This window comes from Megascapheus bottae, chromosome 11 (assembly GCF_031878675.1).
Source record: "Megascapheus bottae isolate mThoBot1 chromosome 11, mThoBot2.hap1, whole genome shotgun sequence".
Lineage (NCBI taxonomy): Eukaryota > Metazoa > Chordata > Mammalia > Rodentia > Geomyidae > Megascapheus > Megascapheus bottae.
The window spans coordinates 63,451,243-63,463,140 of NC_143519.1; the positions used below are offsets into that span (position 1 = coordinate 63,451,243).

General features: G+C 42.7%; 1 protein-coding gene across 2 annotated transcripts in view; it reads left to right on the forward strand.

Annotated features, from left to right (window-relative positions):
- The window catches only part of Rnf17 (ring finger protein 17), a 99,072-nt gene extending 88,728 nt beyond the window's left edge, over positions 1-10,344 (forward strand). For both annotated transcript variants that reach the window (XM_090342429.1, XM_090342430.1), the window contains exons 31-37: positions 571-627; positions 2,529-2,645; positions 3,867-4,035; positions 5,581-5,716; positions 7,785-7,974; positions 9,731-9,830; positions 10,163-10,344. In XM_090342429.1, the coding sequence (XP_090198555.1) occupies positions 571-627; positions 2,529-2,645; positions 3,867-4,035; positions 5,581-5,716; positions 7,785-7,974; positions 9,731-9,829 (768 nt within the window). In that variant the 3' untranslated portion in view covers position 9,830; positions 10,163-10,344. The remainder of the gene's footprint in view (positions 1-570; positions 628-2,528; positions 2,646-3,866; positions 4,036-5,580; positions 5,717-7,784; positions 7,975-9,730; positions 9,831-10,162) is intronic.
- The last annotated feature ends 1,554 nt before the right edge of the window (positions 10,345-11,898 follow it).

The following is an 11,898-nucleotide window of genomic DNA, read 5'->3' on the forward strand; positions in this document are numbered from 1 at the left end:
GATTTTTTATTTAAAAGTTCATTTTAGTGGTGGTACACAAACATTGATCTGGTCAATAAAGAAAACTCTTCTCTCTCGGAAATTAGGATGTCACTTTGTGGCTGTCATCTTCACTGGCAATTTTTCTCTTTCAAGTAGAGGTATGTGTGTTTGTAAAAGGTACTCCATCTATTAGACTAACTTTAGAAAAGATTCCTCATCTTTCTTGTAGTTGGAAACATGCTGGAGGCATGGTTGAGGACTAGCTGAGCAACAAACTGAGCAAGTACAAAGCTCTGAGTTCAAACCTTTGTAGTTAGTGCTCCCCACAAAACTGGAATTTTAAAGGGAAAAGAAAAAAAGATCTCTCTTAAACTAATTACCACAGAACATGTCTGTCTAGCATGATTTTTAGGATCTTAGAATTGAAATGCAACAAGTAAGATGATTTAGAACATAGATATTCCTGTAGTTAATAACTAAACAAATGCAAGAAGGTGCTGCCAACTTTGTGAAGATGGGATATGAAAGTGTCTTAAAACAATATTATATAGCTGCAGGTGTTTTTACTCATACTGTATATTGTTTCAGAAACCTACAGATTACAATACAAAGTATGAGGAAGAAAAATGGGAAATAAAATTTGAGGTAAGTTGCAACCCAGATATTCAGGAAACTTTGAGGACTTTATCATTATAAATGATCTAATAATAAGGAAATAAGTTTTCTTTTATAACCACTTTGAGGTAGTATTTAAATACTACACATCATCATCTTAAAATGGACAACTCAGTGGCTTGTAGCATGGACTGAATGATTCAACCAAGCCACTAATTCCAGAACATTTCCAAAAGAAATCCTTACCAACAGCAGCCATATACTTCCTTTCCCAACTGCCTGGCAATAACTCAGTCTTCCGCCTCTCTGATTTTGCCTATTCCAGACATTTCTGTGTAAACTGAGCTACATAATACGTAATGGTTTGTCCCTAGTTTTTCACTTGGTGTGTTTTTATTTAGGGTTCATGTCATTGTAGCATTTAGCAGAACCTCATTCCCTTTTAATGCCCCCCAAAAAGTCACCATGCGGGTCTCTCTTGGTCACCCATGCATCTGTGGCTGGACAGCGAGCGTGTTCACAGCTTTTGATGACTCTGTAATACTGCTTTGAACATTCGTGTACAAACGTTCATGTGGACATGTTCTCCCGTCTTTGGGCACAAACCCAGCTACAGAATTACTGAGTCTTATGGTAAATGTTTAACATTTAAATATGTTTAAACATTTAAATAACGCTTACTATAAACCATAAGACAAAAGCAGCTGCACCATTTTCCATTCACTTGAATGTGCAGAGGTCCCATTTTCTCTGTACCCTCAAGTTTGTAATCTGACTTTTTTAGATACTTGTTTTTGAGTTTGCTTAGGTTTAGAAATATCAAATGGAGCCCAGTGTTGGTGGCTCATTACCTGAAAATCCCAACTACTCTGGAGGTTGAGATCTGAGGATCAGGCAGGAAAGTCCATGAGACTCTTACCTCCAATAAATTAACCCCCCCGCCCAAAAAAAAGCCAGAAGTGTGGTGATGCAAGTGGTAGAGCACTAGCGTGGAGCTCAAGAACAGGGCCCAAGCCCAGAATTTGAGCCCTAGGATCAGCCAAAAAAAACAAAATGTCCAACAGTAATACTGTGACCTATAAATTTCATTGTGATGGCTTTACTGCATGTTAACTGCCACACTCTTTAGTTAAAAAACAAAAAGGGCCGGGAGTTTGGCCTAGTAGTTGAGTGCTTGCCTAGCACGCATGAAGACCCGAGTTCAATTCCTCAGTACCACATACATAGAAAAAAGCCAGAAGTGGTGCTGAGGCTCGAGTAGTAGAGCTCTAGCCTTGACAAAGTCCAAGGACAGGCCCTGAGCTCAAGCCCAGGACTGGCAAAAAAAGAAAAAAAAAAGAAAAAAAAAAACTTGTAGAAGCTCCTGCTGGCCTCTGTCTCCTCTCTGTAGACATTTGCTCTGGCTGCTCGCTGCCTCTGCCTTTGGGGTATCACAAACCTGAGAAAATTCAGCTTTCTATGATTTTAACTTGTTAGTTTTCTTTATTTCATATACTTTACTGTTGGTTTGTTTTGTTTTTTTTTTTGAAAAGTAACCATCTATGCTAAAATAAATACTACAAGAATGTGTAAAGGAGAGAGGAAACACCCCAATCTGTACCTCCAACACCTACTCAGTCGTTAGTGATTGTTACTGTGGGCCATTTGTTAATAGTCCAGAATTACACACGTGTATAAACCCATCATTAAATATGCAGGCACCATGTACAAAAAACTTAAAGGACAGAAGAGTGCCAAAGATTTATAGTCATTACATTTCTTTCCTCTTCAAAATCCCTTTGCAGTGATGAGGATGTAAGAGAGCTTGTTTTCTGCTCATTGAAAGCACATTAACACTATAATGAATTTTTTATAATGTAGCCAATTTTTATAAACATTGTCATTCTGAAGTTTTCAACTTTTTTTGTGTGTATGTGTGTGTGGTGCTTTAGGAACTGCTTTTGTCTGAAACAGAGACTTCTGTTTTACCACCATTCTTGTCTTCATCTCTGCCTCCCCCAGAGGAGCTGTATCCTGTGCAAGTGAAGCACGTAGTGTCACCTAATGAGGTACGTGTCACGTTCCATTTTCCTCACCAGGAATAACCCTAGTTAGACCCGCCCAAGCACAGTCTGAGCAGACACTTGAGCTGGAGGAGACAGGTGTTTGTTAAGCTCCTGCTGGGTCCCCAGTGTCCTCTTTAGTAGCAATTACTTAAGACGTTTAAGGAAGATCTGTCCCCTCCTATGAAATCTTTCACCCAGCTCCCGCCCCTGGCTGTTGGTGCACAGATCTAACCTTCCCCCACCCCTCTGTGCTGAGTCTTTGCTTACTGCTCCTCACATACTGTGCACTTTCTAACACGTGACTGCCTCCCACAGAAGGTCACTCCCTGTGCTGTTCATTGTGCCCCTCACTGGACTAGCGCCTGGCAGTGTCTCGATCAATACTGATAGGCACTAGATCAACGCACACAGAAGATTAGTTCCCTGTCCTTGAGTTACTTGACCAGAGGAAAGAGAAATGACAAAACTCCCCGCAGCTCCACCCCACCCCTTCATTAAGCCAGAGTCTTGCAGAAAAGAGAAGGCGTTTGCTGCCTGAGTTTGATCAGAGCAGTGTGCCACTGCTGTTTCCCATGTTGGTTTATTGGTGTCTTAACAAATTATCTCTATACCTAACATGAATGAGAGTTGGGAATCCAGGGCCACTAATGTAGCCTAGTGGTAAGAGTGCTTGGCTAGTATGCATATGAAGCCCTGGGTTCAGTTCCTCAGTACCTTATACACAGAAAATGCTGGAAGTGGCACTGTGGCTCAAGTGGCAGAGCGCTAGCCTTGAATGAAAAGTGTCAAGGTTGGTGCCCAGGCCCTGAGTTCAAGCCCCAGGATTGGTAAAACAAACAAACAAACAAACAAAAAGACTTGGGAATCCACAAGCAGCTTGAGTCTAGCTGTAGACTTCTCAGGAGGTTGCAGTCAAGATATCCTCAAGAACTGCAGAATCCACTTCTAAAATGATAAGTCCTCCAGAGGGCCTGCTGACTGGACATGTGCCTCCAGGAGACACAGTGTCTGACCTACACACCGACAGACGAAAGCTGCTCCACAGTCCAGGCTCAGCAGCCAGCTCCGACACAGGCCCCTTAGCCTGTGACAACAGGGTCACATAGCTGGAGGCAGGGGTGTCTGGGCCCTCGCTAGGGGACTTACCCACGGTAATACTGTGCATACATGCAAATAGTAAAAAAACGACCCATGTGAGTTTTTTCCGCCTTTCCTGTCACTTAGGTATACATTTGCCTGGATTCTGTAGAAAATGGTAATCAGTTCAGCCATCGTAATGACACAGGTGACAGCAAAGTCAGCGGGGAATCGAAACCAGAGAGCCTAGAAGAAGCACTGCGGAGGTTTAATAAGAGTGTGGAGACCTTTCCTCCTCTGACGGATTTTAGAACGGGTATTTCTAGGTTTTTAATAAGACCGGCTTGTCTTGAGGGACTGTGGAGAAGGGAGGAGGGGTGTTTCTGAATGAGGGAAAGAATAAATTCATCATGAAGTGGATTTAGTCCCAAAGGAGTAGCCCCTAGTTTCGTTCATATCTCAAGGGAAGTCCCACAATCCGTGCGTAATGTTAATCACATCATTTGTGCATTTGGGGTGGTGGTTTACACTTTGAATAAAAGTTACTTTTCTAGGATCAAGTTGGTGGATGGACACATTGAAATAGGCGTTTATGTTGAAGGAGTTTGTTGGTTAAAATGACATGTAGGTGTTTTTTTTTGGGGGGGGGGATGAGGTTTTTAAGTTTTTGTACCAGGGCTTGAACTCAGGGCCTTGGTGCTGTCTCTTAGGTCAAGCACTCTACCACTTGTGCCACAGATCTACTTCTGGCTTTTTGATAGTTAACTGAAAATAAGGATATTAAAGACTTTTCTGCTCAGACTGGCTTCAAGCTCAGTGCTCAGATCCCAGCCTCGTGAGAAGCTAGGATTTGCAGGCGTGAGCCATTAGCATCCTGTGTGAGTTCTGTTGAGAAAAGACAAGACCTGAGCTGTGCTTTAAGGTTAGAAAGGCAGCTCTGTTATTTTCTAGAAAGAAACACTCACCTAAATAAGAGTCTTCGTTGTTCTTTTGATGACTATAAGAACTCGTTCCAAAAATAATTGGGGATATAGGTGAAAAGGCAGTAGAACATTGGCCTCACATGTGTAAAGTTTCATCTTCTACATTGCAAGAACAAAAGAAATGAAAAAGTCATTTGGAATAAGACTCTGTACATTAAAGTCCTTTAATATTTTAGGCATTTGTCCACAGCAACATTTTCTTGTGGAATTATGTAGGAGAGAAAGGAGGAAGCAGAGCAAAATAGGAAATGTAGAAGGGCAGGAAGAAAAATACAGACTAGCCTCATTTTTCCCAGATTTACCGTTCACTGTATACTTGCTTGTACTGGGCACCATATTAGGAATATAATATAAAACTGCAATTCTGCTCTCAAGCAACGAGGGTAGAGACATGTAAACCAGGCATGCAGTGAGGAGTAAAAAAGCAGCTCATACTAAAGCACTGTACATAATGTTATAGAATGAAAAGAGAAAGTTAGAGTTTTTTAAGTCACGTTGGATCTTTGAAAGAAGAGACTTTTACAATGAAAAAAAAAATGCTTATGAGCAAGACCCAGTGGTACATGCCTGTGAACTGTAGTTACCATGTTTACTGTTCAGACCAACTGGGAAGAATGAGAGCAGGGCTAGTGCAAGTGACACAGCCAAGAAGTACAATTGGTAGAGGGGGAGGGGCCTTTCTTCAAGGCCTTATCCTTAGGAATTAGTAAAGCAGAGTATATAAAACAGAATTGGAAAAAGGAGACCAGCAAAGGCCAGTTGTTTGGCAACTTCATCTTTCTAGGTGGCAAGCAAATCATTATTTTTTTCTTTTCTTTATTAAATTTTATGAGGAAAAGATGATTTTTGTGATTTCCCCCCTCTTCTTGTCTTTCCAGAAATGCCTTGCCTTGCAAAATATACAGATGGCTTATGGTATAGAGCAAAGATTGTTTCTATTAAGGAATTTAATCCTTTATCTGTCCTGGTACAGTTTGTTGATTATGGATCAACTGAAAAACTGGCAGTAAACAGGTAAAGAAAAAAATCAGTTAAATAACGACTCTTAATTTTGTTTGGGGGTTCTTTTGTTGTAGTACTTTAAAAGAAATTATTTGAAAGGTCTTGTTTTTTGTTTTGTCAATCGTGGGATTTGGACTCTGGGCCTGGGCATTGTCCCTGAGCTCTTCAGCCCTACGCCTCGAGCCACAGCAGCACTTGTTTTCTGGTGCTTACTGTTTTCTGATGATTAATTGGAGAAGAGTCTCATGGGCTTTGTAATGCCAGGGCTAGCTTTGAAACTTGATCCTCAGATCCCAGCCTCCTGAGTAGGTAGGATTACAGGCTTGAGCCAACAAGCCATCTTGCCCAGCTTAAAGGTGTTTATAAAACTTTTTTTGTTTGCTTGTTTTTTGTCAGTTGCGGGGCTTGAACTTGGCACCTGGGCACTGTCCCTGAGCTCTTTTGCTCAAGGCTAGTGCTCTACCACTTTAAACCACAGATCCACTTCCAGTTTTCAGGTGGTTAATTGGACATAAGTGTGTCATGGACTTTTCCTGCCTAGATTGGCTTTGAAACAGGACCCATCAGTGCCTGGCTAATTATAAAGAATTTTTAAACTAAGTTTTTGTAATAAGATAAACATAAGGGCCAGGAGTGTGGCCTAGTGGTAAGAGCACTTGCCTAGCATGCATGAAAACCTGGGTTTGATTCCTAGGTATCACATATATAGAAAAGCCAGACATGGTGCTGTGGCCCAAGTGACAGAGCACTAGTTTTGAGAAAGCACAAAGACAGCACTCAGGCCCTGAGTTCAGGCCCTGGAACTGTCAAAAAAAAAAAAAAAAAGATAAACATAAACTCTTTAGCTATTTGTAAAATACAGTGAATTGCCTTTAAATGAGTGTCACTGCTGTTCCATTTCTAGAACTTTTTGTTGTTGGTGGTCATGAGGCTTGAACTTGGCCTGAGCACTGTCTCTTAGTTCTTCAGCTCAAAGTTAGTGCTCTATCACTTTGAGCCACAGTGCTGGTTTTCTGGTGGTTAATTACAGATAATAGTCTCAGATTTCCCTACCCAGGCTGGCTTTGAACCGTAATCCTCAGATCTCAGCCTCCTGAGTAGCTAGGATTACGGAGGTAAACCACTGACCCAGGCCAAAACATTTTGATCAATCCAAACAGAAACAATGCGTCCATTAAACAAGAAGTCGTAACCCATTCCATTCTGCCCTACCCCTTGTAATCTGTCCGGGGCTTTGTTTCTATGCCTATTAACTTTCTTAGGGTAGGTTCCTTGAATGAATAAAATTATACACTATTCATTGTTTTATTTTTGAGCTTGAATTCAGGATGCTGGCCCTGAGCTGCTTTGGCTCTACCACTTGAATCACATCTCCATTTCTGACTTTTTGGTAGTTTATGGGAGATAAGAGTCTTACAGACTTTGCTGCCTAGGCTGGCTTTGAACCTCAATTCTCAGATCTCAGCCTCCTGAGTAAGTAGGATTGTAGGCATGAGCCAGTGGGACACAGTCCATTTGTTGTTTTCTGTCTGGCTTATTTCACTTAACATAACGTTTTTGAGGTTGATCGGCATGTTCCTTTGTAAAGGCTAAATAAGTTTTCATTGCGTGTGCATGCTGTATCTTATCTATTCATCCATCGTGGGTACGTGGCTCCTGTCCACCTTCTGCCTGTTGTGGACAGCGCTCTCATGATTACAGTACTTCGAGACCCTACTTTCATTATTTTCAATGAATACCTGGAAATAGGGTTTGCTGGATTTCATAGCCGTGTCATTCCACTGTCCCACCAACAGTGTCCAAGGTCTGCAGATTTCCTGCAGCCTAGCATGTTTTCCTTCCTTCCCCCATCCTATTGGCTGCACAGCATTTCCCTGTTAGGTAGGCATCTTCTCATGTGCTCCTTCACCTCTTCTTTGCAGCAATACCCATTTTGTTTCTCTTCACTGTATTGCTGCATGTTAAGTTTCTTTGTTTTGAAGATGAATGTTGGGGAGTTTTTTTTTTCCCCTGATTTTATAGTTTTAAGAAAAATTGAATTGTGACATTCTGAACACTTTAAGAATTTCTTTTGTGACAGAATGCGTCAGATTCCTCTTCATCTTATGCAGTACCCAGCACGAGCCATAAAGGTTCTCTTGGCAGGGTTTAAACCTCCTTTAAAGGACTCTGGGAAGACAAGAATACCGTATTGTCCCCAGTGGAGCATGGAGGCACTGTGGGCTATGATAGACTGTCTTCAAGGAAAACGACTGTATGCTTCCTCCATGGTAAGTAACTTGTCTTGGTCAAAATTTCTAAAAGTCACTCCCTACAACCCCTACAAATCCTGAAAGGAGCTTTGTTGCGGGGCAACACAGAATGGGGGGAACAAAATTATCACCCTATTACTGTGAGAAGAGCACAGTAGAGGTGGAGGCGGGGTACGCAGGAATGTTGAGATTCAGCAGCAGTGTTAATAAGCATTCAGGTAACATTGAGTAAGACAGAGAGGTGGCATCTGAACTGCATCATAAAAGACTGAGTTGAGAGAGGAGGACAAGAATCAGGATTAGGGGCCAGGAGTTTGGCTTAGTGGTAAAGTGCGTGCCTAGCATGCACAGTGCTCTGGGTTCGATTCCTCGGTACCACGTTAACTGAAAAAAGCCAGAAGTGATGCTGTGGTTCAAGTGGTAGAGCACTGGCCTTGAGGAAAGCCTAAGGACAGTGCTCAGGCCCTGAGTTCAAGCCCCAGGACTGGCAAAAAAAAAAAAAAATCAGGATTAGAGAAAAATTTGAGTTATAATTTGGTTGGAGCTGTATCAGAACTTCAGATAGCCTTTTGTTTTGTTTTTGGCCAGTCCTGGGTCTTCTCCGCCTTTTTCAATGTATGTGGTACTGAGGAATCGAACCCAGGGCTTCATGCATGCTAGGCAAGCACTCTACCATGATGAGGCCATACTCCCAGCCCTCCACATACAGACTTTTCTTCTAGAGCTTAGTAACTCACCAAGGGTTAGCCCACAGCCTCATTCCAGCACATGCCATGCAGTGCACTGCCATTTACAACCAGAAAAGCTCCCTTCCAGTCTGGTTTTCTGGCTTCTAGAGTCTCCTTCCAGCTCCAGCCATCAGCTGGGTGGTGCTCGGGGGAGGCACCCTTTAGGTATAACCCTGCTGTCGGCACTCGGTGAGGCCATTGTGCTTCCTTCTGATTGGCCCCATGCTGAGACTGCTCTACTCTGGTCTTCAATGCCTGGGATGAGCTCCAATGGCTCCAGGCTGGTTGCTGCTAAGTGTTGCTGGAAGGCTCTGCACAGACCATGCTCGTGCACGTGGCACAGTCGTGTTGAAAGTTCACACAGAATCTCTACAAGGAACCAGTGAACACAGACATGGCAAGCCCTTATTCATTCATTCTAATCAAACCCAGGACCTGGCGCCTGCTAGAAAAGTGCTCTACCACTGAGCCTCGCCCTAATCCACAAATCTCTGATCTAGATTTGTTGTTTTTTCTTGGTCCGTGGTAGGGCTTGAACTCAGCCTGGACAGCCCCTGAGCTCTTCAGCTCTACCAGTTGAACTGGTGGTTAATTGGAGATAAGAATCTTACAGACTTCTGTGCCCGGGCTGGCACAGATGCTACTCAGCCTTCTGAATAGCTAGGATTACAGGCGTGAACCACCAGCGCCTGGCCTTAGATGTTTTTCATGTCTGTGAATGTCTAATTTTAATTTATACATACAGGTATAGAGCTTTCAAAATACAAATGAACTTTCACAGGGATAATGGCCCAAAAGCTCGATGGCTGCATGCAGGAGAACCTTGAGCTTTAACCACAGCGTATCAGAGCAGAGAAATGGGACTTGGCAAGAAATCATCACAGATGCCTCTGGTGGAAGTACATAGTGTAAATTAGAAATAAACCTAGAAAATGTCTTTTCCCTCCTTTGTGAATGGCAAGAGTCAGCAGAGACATACAGTGCTTTTACATATACATATACACATAAAATATGTATGTTCCTGACAACCGGTATTTCCATTTTAGGCTCCAGCACCAGAACAAACAGTGACGTTATATGAAGATGAGCAGTACCCCGTTCATCTGGCCTTAGTGGAAATGGGGCTCGCAGACCCAGATGAATGATGTGAGTTCCATTCTCAAACACCCAGTTAGCAGACTGACCCTTGCAGTTCAATGGTCAAGTTAAATTGGTCAAAAATGCACCTTTGGATTTTCCTTGATTTCTTGGAGACACAACGCTGTACAAGAATTTCTTGTATAGTTCCTTCTTTGATCTCTTGAGCATGTCAGTTTCAAGGCACCCTCTTTCTTAGTAGCAGATGGCTATGGAGGAAGCAGAACAGGACAGTGGGCACCATAAGTCATTTAGCCTCATGACCATGTGGTTGGCATACACAACTCGTGTAGTCAGGGTTACAGCAAGTGTTGAAAAGTAACACGCGCTCTGTATTTCAGGTGTGCAGTGCGAGCATCTGTAGCAGCCCTGAAGAAATGTTCTGCTGTAGATCATTCCATGTTGTTTCTTCATTTTTTTCTATAATAGATGTGGGTTTTTTTTTTTTTTTGCCTTTTATTCCTACATGTTGAACTGGTGAGAATGGTAGAAAAGTAATAATAAATACTTGCTTTCAGACCTTCTCGTGTTGTTTTACCTTAATTTCCAAAGGAAATAATTTTGTTAACCGGAACCAGGGAGGTTCTAAAGAGGTGTCCGAGAGGAACGTTTACCTAACCTTGATTTCAAGTTTGTGACGTTGTCACAAAAAAGAACAGTAGAGTGGATGCCAATGGCTCACACCTGCAATCCTAACCACTCAGGAAGCTGAGGTCTGAGCATGGCAGTTCAAAGCCAGCAGGAAAGACAATAAGACTATCTCTAGTTAGCCACCAAAAAACCAGAAATGGAGCTGTGGTTCAAGGAATAGAGTGCTAGCCTCGAGCAAAAACGTTCAGCGATGTCACCCAAGCCCAAGTTCAAGCCCTAGCACAGGGGAGGGGAAGGGATGTAGGACTAAGTTTTCAAGTAGAGCAAAGAAAGCACACAGATACACAAAGCAGGAGACACTGGTGCAAGCTCACCCAGAAACACACACTAAATGGCCTACATCAGGGTATTTATGACAAAACAATAGATAAGGGCCAGGAGTGTAGCCTAGTGATAAGAGTGCTTGTCTAGCATGCATGATGCCCTGAATTTAATTCCTTGGCACCACATAGACAGAAAAAGATGGAAGTAGTACCGTGGCTCAAGTGGCAGAGTGCTAGCCTTGACCAAAAAGTGTCCAAGGACAGTGCCCAGGCCCTGCGTTCAAGCCCCTGGCCTGGCCAAAAACATTAGACATAGCCAGACCTTTGTTTGCCAGAATATGGACACTGGTATAAAGAAGGTAATCTCATTGGTTTTGTCTTTTGGTAGTATTGGGGTTTGAACTTGAGCCTCCTTGATAGAACACTCTGCCACTTAAGCCATTCTTTCAAGTACTTGTTTGCAATGGGTTTTTTGGCCCTTGACCTTTTCTGCTTAAGGCTAACACTCTACCACTTTGAGCCACAGCTCCACTTCATTTTCTGGTGATGAAGAGTCTGAGACTTTGCTGCCTGGGCTGGCTTTGTTCAACCTGTGCTCCTCAGATCTTAGCCTCCCGACTAGGAGTTCAAGGCATGAGCCACCAGCACCTGGCTAGGGTGGTTATTTTAAGGTAGTCTTAGGTTTTGCTGGGTGCACACCTGCACCAGACTTCCTCTTTTATACTTCCCATCCTATCTGAGATGACAGATTCTCTCACAAACTTTTCTGTCCAAGCTGTTCTGGAACCAGAGTCCTCTCCATCTGAACCTCCCTCATAGTTGGAAGAAGAGGCACATGCTATGGTGTCCATAGTTGAGAAAAGGTTTAATCGTTTTTTTTGTTTTTTGGCTCGGGCTGGCCTCAAGCTGAGATGCTTCTGATCTCAGTCTCAAAGTAGCTAGATACAGGTGTGAGCCACATGCCTTGCTGGTATTTTAACAAGTGAATGTTCTATCCCTTGCAAATTGCTTGCTCAAATTTTTCACCCACTTTTCAATAGTTTGTAAATTTATTGGTTTGTAGGAGTTCCTCAAACACTGAATGGCAGTCCTTTGTCAGACATATGTCTTTCTCCTAGTCTGTGGGCTTTCCCTTTTCTTTGTCAAGCTTTTCCTTCAAGGTC